Genomic DNA, 19,680 nt, shown 5'->3' with positions numbered 1-19,680 from the left:
CCACCACGCCTGGCACGCCACCGCGAGATTATGAGTGGGAAGCCTACCAGCAGGATGTGGAGCCCGAAACGGATGCCTGGGAGAGACTGCCCGCCGAGCCTGAAGAGACGCAGGACGACGTGTACGAGGACGAGAACGACGATGAAGATCAGATTGCGACGGATCTCACGATTCGAATCGGGAGGATGATCATCTGTGAGAATGTCACCGGATTTTTCCGCCCCCAATACGCCGAAGAGGTACTTTCTGCCCTGTCCGCATATTTCATCCCGTGTTTCCGTTGCCTTTCCTTGACCGCAGACTGAATTGTTGTGTAGCTCGGCAAGCTTCTGTCTGAGAGCTTCACCCCGTCGTCATCAGTCACGGGCCAGAGAGCGACCCAGTCGTCTGCTCTACTGTCTGCAGAACAGATGCCGTCCCTTGCACCATCGCTGAACCTGCTGCTAGGTGGCTCGCTGCCTCTCCATCAGAATAACGATGTGGAAGCACCGCAGCTACCGACTAAGATGGAAGCAGAGGGACTACTACAGCGATACACAGAAGCCGTCAGCCCTCTTGCGCACGTGTTGCATCTTCCGTCGTTCAAGCGCATGTTTGACCGCTTCTGGATGAATCTTGAGATTGGGAATCCCAACCAGAATTCATGTACTGCCTTGATATTGGCCGTGTGCATGGCTGCTGCGGCGTCTGTATCGCCTCTGCAAGCCAAGTCGCAGTTTGGCATCACAAAAGAGGACCTGTTCTTGCGCTTACAGAAAGCTACCGAGCGGGCATTGCTTCGTGCTAATTGGGCGAAGACGTCCAACATACGGACCTTGCAAGCTTTGACGATCTATTTGGTACTTGAACCGGCATTCTTGATAGAAGTCACGCATAATAACACTTACAGATACCCCTCTGTCGAGCGCAAATATCTCGAGCGACATCTGTTGTAGTCGGTGCTCTGGTTCGCCTAGCACAGTGTATAGGCATACATCGCATGAGCCACAGCTCAGCCAACAGCCTAACACCTCTACAGCGACACGTTCGATCGCTCTTATGGTACCAAATCTGCTTCTTAGACTTCAAGACAGCCGAAGCGCAAGGGCCCCATCCATCCATTCGATCAGACGATTTCGACATTGCGCTCCCGTTAAATGTAGATGACGACGTTTTCGAGTTTGGCAGTGCAAAATGGCAACAACACCCCGCCTCCACCACCGGCTGGTCAGACGTCACTTTATCGCTGATACGCTACGAATGCAACGAAATCCACCGTCTCATCTTTCGCGGCAGAATCGAGATGGACCGCAAGCACATCACGCTCCACGACCTACGCGCCCGTGTAGAAGCCAAGAAGCGACAGATCCAAAGCAAATACCTGCAGTACCTAGACGCCAACGTCCCCATTCAACGATACGCAGGCCTTGTAGCAACACTACTGATGTCTCGCTGCGACTCCATGCTTCTCTACCGACATCTCCCACAAACCTCTCTGCAACCGCGCTCAGAATCCGAAAACCGCCTCCGCGACGTCCTCCTCACAGCCGCCCTGACCACGCTCGAAATCGGCGCAACGTTAGACACACTGCCCTCGCTCTCGGCATGGGCCTGGTACTCAACGACCTACCAACAATACCACGCCGTGCTCCTCCTCCTCACAGAACTCTACCGCACCCCCGACCTCCCGCGAAAAGAGCGCATGGCCACCATCATCGACCACATCTTCGGGCACTGCTACGGCGTCGGCGTACGAGAACGCTGTTCCGACCTCCTCTTCACCGTCAAAGAAAACCTAGAAGCCTTCTACGTAATGAAAGGCTTCAACAAAAAGCGCCAACAAATCGCTCCCCAGCAACATCCCACGCTCCAGCCCCTCCCCTCCTTCGGCGGCTCCGTAACGAGTCCCGCGTTTGGCGCGCAGCAGACGCCGAGTAATATGCATGGCCATTTGCAGAGAACGCCTACGTCCGGTACGCTGGATGGCTTGAATGTGGATTTCGATAGTATACTCGGGAGCTTGAATGGTGGAGGCGGCGGCGGCGGCGGCGGTGGGGCAGGTGCTGGGTCCGCAGAGGATTACGATGTCTGGGGTGGTATGAGCGCTGGTGCGGGTCAGGATACGGGTGCTATTTTTGTGCCGGTGGATACGGGGCATCATGCTGAGTTTGGGACTACGAGTCCGAATGGCGGGTTGCAGCAGTGGGTAAGTTGTTCTTTCGGTTTTGTTGTGGTTGGTCAGATGTGAGGGAATTGTGCTAATTTTTATCTAGGAGAACTGGAATTTCCCGCCTCAACAGCAGAAGTACGAGCATTAATTGGTGGGTCTAGTGTGGTGTTTACGGGAAACGCTCGTGTTGAAATGACACGAGTATTATACATATGGTCAGTCTAGTGATTAAAATAGATACGAGTTCATCTCGAGTTCACGAATGTTCCTGGTCGTATCAAGATCTCACTTATCCTGGGGGTCTTCGACTGTACACATGCGAATTCACTTCGCTCCTTTAATTGCTTAAGAGATGTATTGAGGTTGAGCCCTAGCACCGTTGCTAAATTGAACTTGCGTCCCAAGCTCGACACGTAGACGCTGAAACATGTTCCACCCAGCTCCAAAACGCCACGACTCTGGTGCTTGATGTTCCCTCCAATGTAACGCCATGTACGCCTGACCGCGCTGCAGTCGAGAATGCAGACCTGATTTTCCGCCAAGCGAGTCGTGAACAGCATGTCGATACGTCAAATGTTGGCATCACCAGCTGGTGTTCCTGACAGTGGAAGACATGAGCTCTACGACAAACTTGTTAGCCAAAGAGGAAGACAAGAGGAATTTCGCAAAGGCTAGTAGCGTGCTACTTGAGATTCACTCAACGCACTTCGCTTCATTGGCGGCGGAGGTGGCGGTGGCTTCTTCGCCCGCGATGGAGGAGGTGGCGGAGGTGCCTTCTTGCCGCCGTTGGTCGCCTGCTCACCCGCTTGGGACCAACTCGCTGCCCGCGACATGACGCCGCCGCGCCCACTGCCAACAGATGACGAGGTATCGGGGCTAGGTGGCGATCGATCACGGTCACGTCTATATCCGTTCCCGTTAGATGGCGCATAATCATCCTCGTAGTCATCGGCAAACGTGTTCTGTTGGCTGGCGCTCGCTTGGCGGACTGGACGGAGATTTGTTCGGCCGGAGGATATGACGGAGGAATCAGTGGGGACGCGGGACAGTCGGCGGGCAGGGGAGTCGTCTCGGTAGCCATTGTTGTTCTCGTAGGTCGAAGTGCGGCTAAGAGAGGGGCGTAGGGAGTAGCCACCGGGCGACTGCTCAGGGCCAGGGGAGCGGCTGCGCTGAGACGAAAGCTTGGGAATGGTCATGCGAGCGGGCTCAGGCTCGGGTTCTTCTTCGACTGGGTTGAAGCGCTCTGCGTAGCCGTGTGCGGTATTGGATCGGGAGCGCGCGGGGCGGCTAGGCATAGCCCTGGTGTCCCTGTGTCATGTGTCAGAAATGTGCTAGGTCTTATGCTGATCGGAATGTCCTCACCTAGCCGGCCATTCCCGCTTGACGTTGAGCAGAATCTCACGACAGCGGTCGTAGTAGCTCAGTTCTGCCTCGAGGAAAGCAGTCAGGTCTTGGACCATGTCGACTTCGGACTCCTTGATGTCCTGCATCCTCCGGAAGACCTCTTCGCTGGTCTCCTCGTATTTGGCCTTTTGGGCACGTAGTTCCTCCTCCATGCGGAAGTCTTCCTTCTTCGTCTTCTGCATCTTGGCGAGGGATGTGTCGTAGGCCAGACGGCGTGTCTCGAGCTTCTTGCGGGTAGACTGAGACGAATTAGCTTCCATGCCCGCAATCGTTCTGATGGTGCCGTACCTGGTACTCCTTCATCTGAATCAAGGAGCGTTCAAGACCCTCGAGCCATGATGACGTAGCCCCTTGGACATACGTCTCCTGTACTCGTGCCAGACGTTCGTTTGCTCGACCCAGTGCTGCTGATAGTTAGTACGCAGACAGGTGCGATTGGCGTGGAAACGCACAAGACAGGCAATTGCCAAACTCCGAGTCGGGCTCAAAGTCCTCGCCGTGGGTCACCATGGAGGAACCCAGATGGCCACCTGGTAGCTGCTTCTCCTTGTCGGCGCCCTCTGCGCGCTTGGAGAGCGACTTGACGTAGACAGCCATTGCGCCGTGCATCTTGTCCATGCCTGGAAAAGTGTCAGTATGCGAGGCTGGAGCAGCTGCAGGGCCTGGATTCGTGCATACCCTCATGACGCAGGTTCATTTCTACTTCGAGCGCCTTGAACTCGTCGGAGAGACCAGTGCGGGCCTCTGCGCCCATCTTCTCGTTGGTCCATTGCTTCAGGCGGTCGAATTTCTTGTTGATGTTCATGATTGCGGTGCGGTGTGCGTGGGTGTCGTAGGGAAGTGTGCAAGCAGCAGAATGACGAGGGGGCTGCGGCGTGCGTAACAAGATATGGGCCGTGTGCAGGGTACAGCTATCGATACCACCAGGGAGGCAGGCGCGGGACGATCAACACCCGGCGACAGAGACCAAGTGGTGCAAAGTAAGGAAAAGAGGAATGGATGAAAAGATGAATGGATGCTGCGAGACAGTACAAGTCAGGAGGGAGAGTTCGCAATGGCGGGCGTCCTACGGCAAAAGTTGAGAGCCAACGCGTGTCAATATACAGCAGCAGGCTAAGCAGGCGCGACCCTGACCCATTATTCCAGAAACCACAGACCGTCTAGGTGCCCTCCAACGGCGATCAGCGTCGCCCAAAGACGCGGCCCAGCCAGTCCTGACACAGCGGGACGACATGTCGCTATTCCGGGGTTTGCCGCCCTAATGCTTCCGCCGGGCGCCCCATCTACCCACCACAGCCAACCCCTCCACTATCGCCTTTTGTAGGCATGCCCCCCGTTTCACCCGTCTTGCCATACATTGACCACCGTTCTATTCCTGGCAGCCTCCGTCATGGTTTGCGCAATCACGCTCCGTCTCATGGATGCTGAGTTTCACCCTCGCCACCGTACCAAGGAAGCGTCTTTCTTAGCTACTCTCTGTTCTCTGCCCGACTTCACCGAGCAAATCACCGGAATCAGCAGTAGGCTCCTGTTCGGATCCTCTCCTATCGCGCGCAGCAATGGGGATTCGATAGACCTACAGAAGCGCATGTTGGCTGTCTAGTGCGCCGTCCAGACTCTTCAATATGCAGCCATAAAGGACGCGAACCCAATCTCCTTCCTTTATCAGGTCAAGCGGTCTTTTCGGCAAGCGCGATATATCACCTGGCCTCTGAAAACAACGCGAGATAGCTGGAAAGCAATCCTTCTACATTGTGAGCTACCTTGGCATATGCAGTCAATGTGCTCGCCATCTCACACGATTGCACTGCGAGCGCCCGCCCATCACGGTTCCAGCGTCTGTTCAAGTCAATATACTTCTTTCGTATTCTATTCATCACTTACGACATCAATAAAGACTAACAGGAAATCGAGACTCCATGTCTTAATCTGCCTCGAGACGATTACCTTCCACCTGGGCAGCTCGCCCCGCCATGCAAACCGCGTGCACGTGACTTGGCAAGCGCCGTCTCTTCGGCCACCTGGAACTTCAACCTCAAATGCGCGTCTCTCCTCAGCCAAGGCAACACCACTTCAACCACGTTCTCGCATTCACTCGTACTCTGCGCAGTCGGCATCTTCTGGCGCATTATTAGCCCAAACTAGGTTTCTTCATTCCAAAAAGACCCGTCCGTCTCAATTCATGCGATCGAATATGATTCATTTCTGATCGCGCTACATCATTGCGCAATGATTCTATTGCTAGAGAAGGTGCCGTGAGGATGTTCAGTACAAGGAGTGGACAGACATGCGCTGCAACTTCACGACTGGGCGGACTAGCCCGAAGTTGCGACGAAAAGCGCGACGCACATAGGCGCGCCTGCAGCCAACCCATAACGCTTGGGAACTCGAAGAACCTCCCAGCGTTCTCATGAGTATATTGCCCGGTATCGCCTTCCTTTCATCTACTTGACATCCGTTGTGCCGCCTATACAAGTCAAGAGGAGGATCGAATGGGCAAAGCTCATTTGTGCTTATGAGCAACACCAAGGCATCTGTGGAAGGTCTCGCGCTTTGGTCGCGACTATCGCATTTGCGTTTGTCGAGCGTTCCCCCACCCGATCAGCGCTTTCAAAGGGACATATCGGCCACATCAGCATAACCGCCCTAGACCTGACTACAGCCTTTGCGCAGTGGGGCGCATTCGAGGAACGAAAGCCTGACACAACTCTATCTCGCCGGTACACTTGCACTCCGAATTGTGATTGCGCTTCTCGAATCATGTCTTAAGGCAGTGCCCTCGACCCCCTTCTGGGCCCAGAACAGAACATCAAGAAACGACGATAGGATACTTATAAGCTACTGACTTTCTTAATAACAGCATTGCGAGTTGGGCGAGATGCAACCATACGATCAGACTTGTGAGCAGGAGGTTTTGGTGGAAGCTGTGGTGAAGAGACGGCACGCTTGATAGCTGCTCTTGGCCGTGGTCTCACTATATGCGAATTGAGATATCGCTGTAGCACTTTGCGAACATCACGTATATAGCCGAATCAAACTCCCAGACTACAGAAGTTGCCCTGATCCCATCGTTGCTCTGATATTGCTACCTTTTGACGCTTGTTTTGTCAAACAAAGATGCCCTGACGAACGTGTTCATTGTCCTGTATTACAGGGACCCAATCAGTCGATCTTTGGGCTAGCGAAAGTAGCATTACCTCATGCCTGCCTAACCGTGCTCTGTTCGTAGTTCCTCTCCTCGTCCCGCAACTGCAGCCGCAACTACCACCACCAACATCAACCCCCAAACACCACCAACCATGGCCGATTCCGATTCTTCGCTGTCCTCTGCGCCCCCGACCGACGACGAGATGGAGGTCGAGGTTTCGGAAGCAAGCGCTGCAAAGGCCGTACCTCAGAAAAAGAAGAAGAAGAATGGCACAATCTTGACCTTTTTCAAGCATCGCTCGCCCTCGCCGCCTCCAAGGAAACGAGCGCCTTCTCCACCGCATGAGGCCGTACCAGAGGATAATCCAGACATTGCTGTACGTGTTGGACGCGTCCGTCGCGTCGTGACGCGCTGCATTGCACCGCAATCGCGCATAAATCCACCCAGACACCGCTAATGCCATGCGCTATAGTTCATTGTAATGTTTCGGTCGCGCTTCAACGAAGCCTTTCCTCGCGGTTCGCCTCACGTAGGGCCTCAAGACATCGAACAGGGTGTCGCGGAGGAGACGCCGTCCGCCGATGTCGAAGGCTTACTATGCGCCCTGCTTGGGCTCGTCCTCAATCGCAAGAAACCTGTCGAGTCAGTCTGACCCCTTTACTCTTCACAAATACATATTCCCCGGTCGCGTAGGCCTTACAGAGCTGATGGTATAGTGCACACGCTGACAAGTTGTGTGTTCTACAGGAAGGGTCACTACGGTCGCGCCCTCGAAGAGGCCATCCAAACCCAAAAATCACAATGGCCCACCAAATGGACTGGCAACCCCCTCAGCGGTGGTCGCAACTTCAACACAATGACAGCAGAAGAACGGGTAAGTCGCCATCTATCCTGATCTTGCCAGATGCTAACTGTCGCCCAGATCACCCTCCTCCACTCCCTCTGCCTTTGGAGCCTCAATCAGAACGAGCAAGTCAAGGTCATGATCAATACCGCATACAAGTCTCGCACTACCAAGGACAAACAAGACACAAACATCCCGTTGTCGGTACAAGCGTGGGGTCGCGATGGTGACAAGCGCCGGTACTACCTGGTCGAAGGGCAGAATGACACCCACTTTCGCATCTACCGCGAGAGCGACCCCAAACTCAAGAACGTACAGTGGATCAGTGTCGCTGGCTCGATCGATGAGCTAAGAGCGCTTGCGACGAAGCTAGAGGAGGTGGATGGACACAAAGAGGCCAAGGCACTCGGCGAGCGTATGCTTAACGCTGTGCCACGCTTCGAGGCTTCAGAAAACGTACGTCCTCGTGAAGTATACATATCATCTTATGCTAACAACCCTGCAGAAACGCAAGCGACGAGAGTACACACGTCAGCGCAAAGACGCTTTCACGCGCCCAGAACTCGGTTTCTCCCTATACGAAGGCCGCACCCGTGGCAAGCGCCAACGATACACATTTGACGAAGAGGATGATTTTGACTCGGACAATACATCTGTACGTCGGTCAGGGCGGCAATCAGGCCGCGACACCCCGGCTGCGCCCTCTGGTCCTACTGTCACCGCCAGCGGCCGACAGGTCCGGTCTCGAGCAACAGGCTTATACGGTGAGACACTACTCAGTGGACAAGTCACCGATCACCCATCGCCTGCGACTGGCGATTACGTACGGTCTGATGTATCGGAGGAACCACAGTCAGGCCCTGGCCGATCAACCCGCGCCGCCAACAGGGGCACTACCAACGGCCGCTCATTGAACCGGACAGTAGATTCCGAAGATGAGGAGGATGCGACATCTTGGGATGGTGGAGATGATGACGAGGAAGAGCCAGATCAGATGGAGCTCGACGATGATGAAGATGATGCGGCGGAGGATTCGTCAGATGAAGAGGAGGAACCACACAGCCTCATGGTCACCCTGCGTTACCGGAAAGGCGCAACGGATGGCTCTGCTGCTCCCGACCAAGACGCGCCCATGGCAAATGGCGTCGACCACGATGCTACTGCTGCGACACTAGGCGACACAGGCGCGCCCAAACAGCCCGAGATTGCGCCTGCCCCAGAAACCTCAGCCCCTACATCCGAGCCCAGCTCCACCATGAACGGGATCTCCCAACCTGTCATCCCCGTTGCAAACCAACAGCTTCCTACAGGCAACCCAGAAGCGCTGCCCAAACTCGACGGTTTCTTCTCCGCGCCAACACCGCCGTACAGCGCGCCCGAAGAGGCACCAAAACACCAGACCCCCGTTGACGTCCCCACCAATTCTTACGAAGCAGCTCCACCACCGCAACATCCCACACCTGCTCCTACCGCCAGCTGGCAATAGATCTGCCTGCGCACTTAATCAAGCCGTTTGCTCATGCATGCTACACATCGTTTCCCAAATCCCATGTGCGGCTGTCTTCGATTCAATTTTATCCACGTTGTTCTTTTCTTGTCCTGTCCCCTGTCATAGCTAGAGAAAGACAGATACCCATGGCGTTTTCTCTTTCTCTCTCCCTGGCCCGAAGGAGCTGGGATGGAATCTTGGTCTGTCGGGTTAGCGTTGTATTAGGTAAAGTCTGGACCTGGGATGTCTACAGTTATTTCGGGCGTTGCTCATGAGTGGTAGACAATGGCACTTCTACACAAAGGAAATGATAGCCTGGGTGGCTGGGATGCAGATACTCGGTGTGCACTGAGGGGCGTGTAGGAGGAGAAGTTCAACAAATGCAACTTGTGTTGTCATTATGAGCAGCTGTGCGATTGTGTTGTGATGCTTCTTGTGGACCAGGTACAAGCACAGTATTGTGAGCTTCGCTAGATATGAAGCTCACAATACTGTCAATGTACCTGGGCATACGTCTTGCTCTAGGTACATTGGGTTTCGTACTCCGTCGAGTGAATATGGACCTCATGCGCCGAAAGCAAGACGTATGCTTTCGCTCCACAACGCCGCCGCCGCCGCTGCTGGTATTATATACATTCAGTCATGTCATCGTAAAAACATCTGTCCACATCACCTCGGTAAAGCGCCTGGTATGGCTCCCGCAATGCCCGTCGTAGTCCGGCTCTGCAGTTTGGGTCTACCCGACCCCTTGGGCCGGTCTCTCTGCTCGCCGCGCCACCGCATACCGTCTTCCCGGGTATTCCTACTCTGGCTACGAGAGTCTGTTGCACTGGGTTTCCTAACCCCAGCTCTGATCTCCGCCTCCCGCATCTTCTGGCCTTCTGCCTCTATGCGCTCTTCTAGCGTTGCGTTTTCAGCAATGGGGCTGGGAATGAAGGATGTTGAGCCAGGAGCTGTGCCATTTCCTTCCATGACGGCGATTTCGTCGTCCTCATCCTCTTCGTTCTCGCCGGCGGCTGCGTCGGCGTCTTCTGTGGCGCCGCCACGTGTGTTGTGTTTGCGGGGCCAGAGTGAGGGGAGCACGATTTGTTGGAATCGCGGTTCTACGGCTCGTTCGTCGAACCAGGCGTGCACGCGAGACTCGATGAGCTGGGCGATTTTGGGTACGTCTTGGAGGCGTGATCGCGAACCGACTAGAGAACGCACGGAGAGGTCGAGGCGGTAGTCGTCTAGGAAGGTGAAGGCTAATGTTGTGGGACGGTGTGGTGGGGCACCTGATGAGGATGCTGGACGGCTCGGCGAGGAACCTCGGTGTGTGTTTGATGTTGGCGATGGCATGGGCGCTGTGGTTGGTGGAGGCGAGGAGGAGGGTATGAAGGACACGGCGAGGGTCCCTGAGAATCGTACAATGCTCACAGCGAGCGCGACTGGCAGAACTGCGGACATGGGTTTCGGCCAGTTCAGGTTCAGTGTCGTCTCTACGCCGATGGTAATGACATCGCTCAGATCAACGTCCATGCGCGCTTGTAGTCTCTCCTTTTCGTCCGTATTTCCTGGCCCGTACCAAAATCCGTCTTCTGCTGGCATGACTCGGCAGTTGCTGAAGATGGGGAACTCGTCACCCAATGCTATCTCCGTCACCCTGATTTCGCCAATCCAGTCCGGCTTGCTGCCCGTGTTCAAGATGTCGGTGAGCGAAGTAAGGATTGCATCGTCTTGGCGTGCATCGGCTCTCAGCTGTGCGATTGTTTGCGCAATGAGCACATTGAACCAGTCTAAGCTCTCCGGTTGGTGTCCCTTTACGTTGTAATACGTCTTTGCGAGGATAGTCTGTATGCTTGGGCCTCCCCTGCTCTCCTCGCCTTTTCGTATTATACTTCTCGATGGTTTATGCCGTAAGGACAGAGACGTCGAGTTTGCGCGCGTTCTCAGTTGCTTATACGACTGTTGGTGTGCTAAGGTTCGAGCTCGGCGGAGCGAGTTGAGATGCAATGCGCGGTCGTCGGCGGACGGTGGCTCTCCGAAGATGAAGAATTTGATGAAGCAGAACATCAAAATTGCAATCGAAAGCTGCCCAAGGAGGAATCCTTGTGTGAAGGAGAGTCTGTAGTGAGTTAGCGGGGTCTCTGCATAGGATGGGCAACTGTACGATGACGAGCCGCCCTGTGTGACGGGCAGCGCCACGGGCGTGGGCACTGCTTTGACCATAGTCGCGACTGGAGAGTTGCTACCGCGTTGACAATTGCATGTTGGGTGTGGATGGTGATTTCGAGCAGAGGCAGACAGACGTAATTGTGCATCGGGACCTTGGAAGGATGCCGACCTAGCCATATCGATAAGCCTCCTAATCACTCCACGCCCATCTCCGCAGCCCCGAGGTCTCCCCAGACCGAGAACCGTGACAGGGACGACTCTACCTAGGATGCCCCTTCTCTCCAAGGTCGTCACCTTCAAGACCCCCACCAACCGCGCCGCTGCCATCAAGGCGAATAGAGTCATCCGATCCATCAAGAGCCGATACCGCGCCCAGGCCTTCCTGTTCCTCGCGTACCACTTCTTCCTCACGTCGCCTATGCACCTCGACATCTTCATCATGTTCTTCATTCTCGTCAGCAACTTCATGAACCGGCAACAGGCCTTTCCCAGCCAATTGGTCATCGAGGGACTCCGCTTTCTGATCGACGAGAGGAGGTTCATCATGCCTTGAGTGCTAGTCCCACCAAGCCTCACTTCCGACGCAACACGGAAATACCCTGGATTACTCGCGCACACATATCAAGTGCGCGACGTGGCTTCGTTGCCCCTTCACCTGAACCAGACGGAGATAGCGGCAGTTGCAAGTCCGATTGGTTGCCAAGCTCCCCACCTCTGGACCAGTCCAAGATCGCATACCATTGTAGCGTCTTCAACCTCCTTATGGATATCGATACCCAAAGTCAGAGCCTCTCGCCAGGCGCTGCAACTCACAACCCCAATCTCATCCTTCCAGCAACTTGCGACCCACCATCTGAGCACAATCCGCCCAAGCGAGCAGTATGGATAGTAAGTTGATCAACATGACACTTGTCTGCGATAGCTAACACCTGCTTCTAGGTATTCGGAGCGACCGGTCACATGGGACGATCCCTCGTTCGAGCGATACTGGCGCACGGCGACCAATGCACCGCGGTGGGATGGACCGAAGAGAACACACCTGAGCAGATGGATAAGTGGAAGAACAGAAACTGCTTGGGCTTGCTATGCGATGTGAGAGTGCGCGAGACAGTGGACCAGGTCATCAGGAAGAGCATCGAATACTGGGGCCAGGTGGATGTCATAGCGAACAGCACCGGCTACGGCGTCATAGCAGCATGCGAGGACCAGGACGAGTACGACCTGCGCAATCAATTCACCACAAACTTCCTTGGAACCCTACACATCTTGCAACTCTCCCTCCCCTACTTCCGCTCTCAGAACTCCGGTCGATACCTCATATTCTCATCCACAGCTGGAGCCCTTGGCGTGCCTGGCCTGGGCCCGTATTGTGCGACCAAGTACGCTGTGGAAGGTCTGATAGAGTCGATGTTGTACGAAGTCGATATATTCAACATCAAAGCCACACTTGTCGAGCCTGGTCATGTTCGATTGGACGAGCCAGATGACAATATATTGCCACCCAGCTATACTTCGATGCCCGTTCCAGGAACAGGTCCGCCGAAGCCGAAACGTTACGGTCATTTCTTCGTGAAACCGAACCCAAGCGAGCCCTATGCGGGACTGACAAGCCCGGCGCAACACGCGCGACGGATGGTACAGTGGCTGAACGATAGACAACCGGTGAGCGCTGTGAAGAGCGCAGAGTTGGTGTGGCAATTGGGTCATTGCAGCTACCCTCCGTTGCGATTGATTCTGGGCAGCTATGCCGTGGAAAGCATTCGCGACAGGCTGAAGAGTATCACTGAAGAGGTAGGCATTGTCCTTCTTCCGCACCGCCTAACATGTTAACTCTTTGCAGATCGAGGATTGGAAACATCTTTCGTTCCCTGTTTCCATGCCTCCGGAGGAAGAGGACGGAAAAGACAATCTCAAAGAGGAGCAGGAGCAAGACGATGAACAGATGCAGGACTGAAGAGGAACTTCCGCTATTGGTACAACTAACGCGCGGAACCCCCATGCTTGTATTCGATAACACAGATACCACAACTTCGAATCACATCGCTTGAACATAACGCGACAAACGACATATCAGCTTTTTGAACGTTTACAGTATTGCGATGCGGTCACTCTTTCCATGGATATGTCGGAATAAACGAAGCCAATCCTTTCTCGGCTCACAGCCATCGCAATTGGGTCAGCTCGCTTCGCATGCTGTGCCACCTTGATCTATCTGTATAACGGAAGGTAGAAACACGCGATGCGAACTTGTTTGCTGCTTCCTTTGTCGCACGAGGTTTGCTTGTTACTTGCTTGCCGTGCTTTCTAGACCCATCTATTACTACATCTCCTCCCTTCCACCGTTTGGGATCTCTCGATTCCACGCCAGACTGCTATCATGGACAACGAAATCCGACCGGCCTGGCAGTCCCCGACTTTCGCTCCCAACTCTCCTGGGATTGATCGAGATAGCTGGAAGACTGCTCCAGGTTCACCAAGAGAAGAGTTCAGGTTCAACATTGACGCTATTTCCGAGGAACGCGGAACACATTCCAGCGATGTTAAGAAGTCGAGTAGAGAGCTATACGTCCCGAGGCGGGAGTACAACGAAAAGTATGACTATCCTGGACATAATCCAGATATCGACGGCATCGACTGGAGACCTGGCTTCAAAAATCAGTTTCCATGGATCGGCTTTGCGGGACTTGTGGTGATCTTCGTGGCGACTGCTATGGCTGTTGTCATTCTGGTGTCCTCGCACAAGCAGCGCGTCAAGGATTGGCCGTTTACGAGGTGGGTCTGATAGATACACCTGAAATCGGATCGCGACTGATGGAACAGCTTCCCTGCTCAACCCAACGTCCTTCTCAACATCGCGAACCAGATCCAGAACCTAGGGCTGATCACTTTGGTCAGCCATGGACTGGCTATCGCATGGTGGAGAACAGCCCTGCGCGGTAGCTCTCTCCGCGTGTTACACCAGAATCATGCATATTCCTACAGCTTCTACGCGATCGTCACTTCCGGTCGATACTTCAATCTGGTCGCCCTCGCCGCACTTATGACCAAATTTGCTGTTGTCGATAGTACCCTCTTCCAGAAAGCGACGAGGACGATCGTAACTCAGCAAAAGGAGTACGCCAACTCCACCATGACTGGATGGGTTGAGAGAGAATGGCCGGTGAATTTCGGTGGTATTCCAGGAGCTGATGGGAATGTTACGATGGTGGATGCAGCATGGGCAGGCGTCCTGGATGCGTACTACGGCAAGCTCGCCAATGGGAAGGTGCACGATACTCTCAAAAACAACGCGTCTTTCTTCGGTTGCCCTAATCGACAAGAGTGTAGCGGACCTATTGAGGGCCTCGGCTTTATGTTCAACTGTACCAGCCGGTACAGCAATGTTGACTACGGATCAGCATCAGAAAACGCACCATCATACCCGCTGTGGAGCGTCAACTTCAACCCGTCATGGGCGACTGGAACGAAACCATCCGCCAGCATTAATCTCGAGATGATGTATGTAAACAGTCGAGCTGGAGATACACAGGGCTCTTGTCCAGGGAATGTGACTGTACGCACTTGCAAAATTATGCCTGCAGTCGTCCAGTATCCTGTCACTGTCATGATACCAAGTGAAGAGGAATTGAATGGTGGGAACATTGTCACGCATGTTAAGTTCTTCGACAAGAACAGGACCTGGCCTATTGGTTCTGATCTCAGCAATATTGACCAGATCGATGGATTGAAAGTACTCCACCGGGTTAATCTTCGAGAAGAGGTTGGCGAGTATTCCACGGTTGGCGCTCTGATTTACATTATGGACAACCTTTACGGATCTTCGGCAAATCTTACTCACAACAACGGTTGGGACCTCGTCTCTCGAGGTGCTTCCACGCCGTCGATATTCTACGCAGACTCCAAAGTACCACAGACGTACCGCTGCTGGTACAATATCGACAAGTCCGGTCGAGATGATCCCACCATCGAGATCTTGCGCGGACTCAACACCTTAAGCTTTGTTACTGCGTTATACATCAAAGGCGCACCTACAACCGACGTAAACAAACGCAAAGCCCTCGGCATGGCCAGTCAAACCATCACCACATCAGTCACCGGCATCGTAGAAGAATACCTCACCTCCTCCGCCTACGTCTACGGCGCCCTCGCAGCAACCTTCATCACCGTCATACTCGTCCTACCCGTCTACTGGGGTTTCTGGCAACTCGGTCGCAAAGTCACCTTGGGTCCACTTGAGATTTCGCAAGCTTTCGGCGCGCCCATCATCGCGCCTGACAAGATGAAAGCGTATCACGGCGACTTCGATCAGGTGCTTGAGGATGTTGGAGACAGGAGAGTGCAGTATGGGCAGCTCAAGAATGCGCCGCCAGGGCAGATGGGGCTTGCGGAGCCGGAGAGGGTGGTGGTGCTAAAGGCTAGTCATCGGTGGCGGGTTAGTGGGCAGAGGGAGAATAGGAGGATTGGGCTGGGTGCAGTCTTTGGAGGGGCGGTGGCTGCTACCATGTCGGGGAATGCGAGGGATTGAGTGTGGTTGAATGGGATGTTGTTGGTAATACAAGTGCGATGCAAGGGCAAGTTTATGTAGTTGTCCGGAGCGCAATACGTGGTAAAGAAGGGATAGCGACTTAATGTATAGTATGGAAAGGCGAATGTAGTAGGATGAAGATGCAAGTGCAGAAAGACTTCCTCAGGCTCGCAGACTTCAAGTGTTTGTCATATCGTCTGTCACGCTTCGCATCCCGCTGCTGGCCTCGCTTACGGCCACGCCTCAACCACCGGCTCAAAAACATACTCCATCCACCACAACGTTGCTGCGACATGTAGAATGGCAAAAAGAAGAGTGCGAAATGCATCGGCCGGGAATCGAACCCGGGGCTAGCCGAAACTGTCCTGTGAAGGATGGCAACGGCTAATTTTACCACTAAACCACCGATGCTTGAATCATTGAGGGGGATGATTTGATGAAGAGATGCTGAAATTGATCGTGAATAGACCAATGTGCATATGCGGAAAGACGGCGAGAGCTGTTTAACGGTCTCTGTATCGATAGCTTTGGTGCGGGATAGCTTGATGCACGAGTCGAGGATGATCCACCAACGATGTCGGTGTCCACTAACGGCGTCTGGACGATGGCGTGTTCGTCTTCCCACCTATGTACCTGGGTATTGACAACCAATCGGTAGAGGAGCTAGCAAAAACCTTGCTACTGAGCATTGATTTATATAGCGAACACGATCCAGAAATCCCGATATTTGCGTGCTTTACAAACACTATCATCATTTACGCAACACTGCACAGGGATCCCAACCGCATGGCTTCGCATTCTGCCTGATGTCGCGCGACTTCCTTTGCTTCATAGGTAGCAATCGAATCGGTAAACTATTCGGCAACATGATCTATCGCGGCAATCGCACACGGAAGATTAGCGACACAGTAGATTACATCGTAGTCTTCTCGCTATCGCGCCAAGCCGGTGTGTTGTTGTACCTACCTAGGTAGGTAGTGCATAGATCTCGTACTACATCGCGGAACAAAGCTTGGTATCCGTTTCCCCAGCCTGCTCCAGATCGTCGACTTACATAACACGACCACCGACATACCCAGGCCCATTGCCTTTATCGCTACTGCGCAAAGTTCCGTACTGTGGTAAACCAAGCCAGACCAGTCCTGGAGTAATCCGACCCACAGCGGAGGTAATTCCGATGGAGGATTCGACTTCTTCACACGCGACATTCCGCGAAGAACAGTACAGTAGCACCGTCCTCCTGGTACATATCCTGGAGTAGCAGGGGCTGGATAGATAACGCTTCTGTATCCGTGTGTCGCTCGACACAGCGTGCAGCACACGGTCATCACCATCTCGCACTAACCGAACTTGGAAGGTACATGCGACGTTCCGCCAGAGGGCATGACGGCGGTACTGCTTCGCGTGTTTGAACGTATCACCATGGTCTATCATCTCATGTCCCCGCTTCCACGCTTGGAGATACGAGCTCGGCAGAATGTGTACATCTGTAGATAAATTGGATCATGTCCCTCCAGACTGGACGACTTCTCTTCCACTCCATCTACGCCACACCAGCTCCGGGTGAAGACAGTATCATATCACCTCTCTTCATTCAGACATACACTACACCATGGCACCTCATCCCTTCAGCATCCTCAATGTAGAGGAGACACGCGTTGCGCGTGACACTGTCCTCTCCCTCCACAAAGACTGCGTTGTCGACTTTCGAGAGATCTTCCTCCAAGAACCAGCAAAGGAGCTCATGAAACAGTACCTCGAGCTCGAACATGCAGCAAAGCCAGGACAGTCACCAGCTTCTAAGCGACCACCACGATTGGCCAAGTGCCAGTACGACGTCATCGGCTCAGACAAGATACCAGAGTACCACGAGTCTGTCATTGATGTTGAGCAAAGGAAGAGGGTACGACACGAGATTGTGGGAAAGGAGAAGCAGGCTGCTTTGACGTTGTGGGAGTTCCAACACCTTGTCAAAGCGTGCGAGGAGAGTGATATGTTCAAGGAAGCTATGGCTGAGATTAAGCTGCCTGATGGATTTGAGTTGGTCGTTGAGCCTTGGTAGGTACCCATGTCGACTTCAGTATGCCACGATACTAACGATCATAGGCCATACGGTGGTCTCGATATTGGTGCTGAGAACCGAAGATACTTCCAAGGCCTATGCTTCGCCCAGGACATGAGGAACGGAAACGCCGACTCAAACTTCTACGCCTACCCCTTGCCACTCATTCCTGTCATGGATGCACAAACCAGGAAGATCATCCGCGTTGATCGTCTAGCTACTGGCGGAAAAGGCGATAGCCTCACAGGTCAGACACACTCCGAGCGCGTCCTGGACCACTGCGAGGGTGCAGAATACGTTCCTGAACTACTGCAAGGTGGTCTTAGACAAGACGTCAAGCCCATCAACATCACACAGCCAGAGGGACCTTCCTTCAGCGTCACAGACGAGTCACTGGTTGAGTGGCAGAAGTGGAGCTTCAGGGTCTCGTTCAACCCCCGTGAAGGAGCCGTGCTGCACGACGTCAAGTACGATGGCAGGAGTATCATGTACCGGATGAGCATCTCAGAGATGTCGGTCCCGTATGCTGATGCTCGTCCACCATTTCACCGCAAGCAAGCTTTCGACTTCGGTGACGGAGGTGCAGGAAACTGTGCCAACAACCTTTCCTTGGGCTGCGACTGTCTCGGTGTGATCAAGTACTTCGATGCCGTCGTTGTTGGTAACGATGGCGAACCAAGGGTTCATCCCAACGTCGTCTGTCTTCACGAGCAAGACAACGGCATCGGCTGGAAGCACAGTATGTATACCCATCCCAACTTCTCAACCCAAACTAACCCACCAAACCAGCCAACTGGCGAACCGGCCGCGCAGTAGTCACCCGACTACGCGAACTTGTCATCCAATTCATCATCACCCTAGCAAACTACGAATACGTCTTCGCCTACAAGCTCGACACCGCCGGCGGCATAACCCTCGAAGTCCGCGCCACGGGCATCGTCTCCGTCGTAAACATCGACCCAGGCAAGACGTCCGACTACGGAAACGTAGTCTCAGGCGGCGTCCTCGCCCAAAACCACCAACACATCTTCGCAGCCCGTACGTCTCTCCTCAATCTCTCCAAACACAAGAATCACTTACCTAACCACCCACCAACAGGTTTCGACCCCGCAATCGACGGCCACAAAAACACCGTCGTATACGAAGAATCGCACTCGACCCCCATCAACGCAACCACAAACCCCGCAGGCAACTTCTACGAGATCCGCAAAACTGTCATTGACAAATCTAGCGGCGTAGACGCGAATCCCTTCGACCACCGCGTCTTCAAGATAATAAACCCGTCCAAGACGAACCCCAAATCAGGGAACCCCGTTGGTTACAAATTCGCGCCGCTGCCCACGCAGAAGATACTCGCCGCACCGGGTAGCATTCAAGCGCAGCGCGCGCTCTTCACGAACCACCATGTCTGGGTGACCAAGTACCAAGACGACGAGCTGTATGCTGCAGGACGGTTCACGATGCAGAGTCAGTTGGAGGAAGGGGGTGTGCATGACATGGCGGCCCGCAAAGACGGGGTTGAGAATGAGGATTTGGTGGTTTGGAATGTGTTTGGACTGACGCACAATCCGCGGGTGGAGGATTGGCCTGTTATGCCGGTGGAGATTTATCAGGTGCATTTTAAGCCGAGTGATTTCTTTGAGAGGAACCCGGCGATTGATGTGCCGAGTACGAAGAACCAGGCGAGTGTGTTGGTGGAGAAGGAGAAGGGGTGTTGTGGTGGGGAGCAGAAGCTTTGAGTGGTGCTTAGGGGACTTTTTACTTGTTAGTTGGATGTATGGAGCGAATTCATTGTACATTGCACTCTTGCATCATTGCCCTGGTGGTTGCGAAAAGGTAAAGCGTGGTTCATGCTACACTAAACTACGATGCGTTGCATCTTTCAAAAGACTAAACCAATCTGAT

The 19,680-nt window shown here is 53.8% G+C and overlaps 7 protein-coding genes and 1 non-coding gene across 8 annotated transcripts; 5 read left to right on the top strand and 3 right to left on the bottom strand.

Annotated features, from left to right (window-relative positions):
- Positions 1-2,820: 2,820 nt before the first annotated feature.
- On the bottom strand, positions 2,821-4,358 carry J4E93_009495 (uncharacterized protein; the record flags this gene model as incomplete). The annotated part of the gene is made up of 5 exons (XM_049347386.1): positions 2,821-3,457; positions 3,512-3,792; positions 3,842-3,957; positions 4,006-4,173; positions 4,232-4,358. The coding sequence occupies 5 exons, from the start codon at positions 4,356-4,358 to the stop codon at positions 2,821-2,823; spliced, it is 1,329 nt and encodes a 442-aa protein (XP_049195392.1).
- Positions 4,359-6,852: 2,494 nt separating this feature from the next.
- J4E93_009494 (uncharacterized protein) lies at positions 6,853-9,031 on the top strand (the record flags this gene model as incomplete). Its single annotated transcript, XM_049347385.1, has 5 exons — positions 6,853-7,077; positions 7,174-7,343; positions 7,449-7,575; positions 7,624-8,001; positions 8,051-9,031. The coding sequence occupies 5 exons, from the start codon at positions 6,853-6,855 to the stop codon at positions 9,029-9,031; spliced, it is 1,881 nt and encodes a 626-aa protein (XP_049195391.1).
- Positions 9,032-9,703: 672 nt separating this feature from the next.
- Positions 9,704-11,242, bottom strand: MMM1 (ERMES complex subunit mmm1; the record flags this gene model as incomplete). Its single annotated transcript, XM_049347384.1, has 2 exons — positions 9,704-11,138; positions 11,184-11,242. 2 exons carry the CDS (start codon positions 11,240-11,242, stop codon positions 9,704-9,706), a joined length of 1,494 nt encoding a protein of 497 aa, XP_049195390.1.
- A 214-nt stretch (positions 11,243-11,456) lies between these two features.
- J4E93_009492 (uncharacterized protein) lies at positions 11,457-11,741 on the top strand (the record flags this gene model as incomplete). Its single annotated transcript, XM_049347383.1, has 1 exon — positions 11,457-11,741. One exon carries the CDS (start codon positions 11,457-11,459, stop codon positions 11,739-11,741), a length of 285 nt encoding a protein of 94 aa, XP_049195389.1.
- Positions 11,742-11,950: 209 nt separating this feature from the next.
- On the top strand, positions 11,951-13,142 carry J4E93_009491 (uncharacterized protein; the record flags this gene model as incomplete). Its single annotated transcript, XM_049347382.1, has 3 exons — positions 11,951-12,076; positions 12,128-12,979; positions 13,029-13,142. The coding sequence occupies 3 exons, from the start codon at positions 11,951-11,953 to the stop codon at positions 13,140-13,142; spliced, it is 1,092 nt and encodes a 363-aa protein (XP_049195388.1).
- A 756-nt stretch (positions 13,143-13,898) lies between these two features.
- On the top strand, positions 13,899-15,713 carry J4E93_009490 (uncharacterized protein; the record flags this gene model as incomplete). The annotated part of the gene is made up of 2 exons (XM_049347381.1): positions 13,899-13,960; positions 14,171-15,713. The coding sequence occupies 2 exons, from the start codon at positions 13,899-13,901 to the stop codon at positions 15,711-15,713; spliced, it is 1,605 nt and encodes a 534-aa protein (XP_049195387.1).
- Positions 15,714-16,036: 323 nt separating this feature from the next.
- On the bottom strand, positions 16,037-16,124 carry J4E93_009489. The gene has a single exon. It is a non-coding gene; the product is annotated as a tRNA-Gly (tRNA).
- A 1,201-nt stretch (positions 16,125-17,325) lies between these two features.
- On the top strand, positions 17,326-19,514 carry J4E93_009488 (uncharacterized protein; the record flags this gene model as incomplete). Its single annotated transcript, XM_049347380.1, has 4 exons — positions 17,326-17,771; positions 17,820-18,514; positions 18,565-18,813; positions 18,874-19,514. 4 exons carry the CDS (start codon positions 17,326-17,328, stop codon positions 19,512-19,514), a joined length of 2,031 nt encoding a protein of 676 aa, XP_049195386.1.
- Between the last annotated feature and the right edge of the window lie 166 nt (positions 19,515-19,680).

This window comes from Alternaria ventricosa (genome assembly GCF_023758065.1).
Source record: "Alternaria ventricosa strain BMP 2768 chromosome Unknown scaffold_22, whole genome shotgun sequence".
NCBI classification, from domain to species: Eukaryota; Fungi; Ascomycota; class Dothideomycetes; order Pleosporales; family Pleosporaceae; genus Alternaria; species Alternaria ventricosa.
The sequence above is the reverse complement of the archived record's forward strand: the minus strand, read 5'-3'. Positions and strand labels throughout refer to the sequence as shown.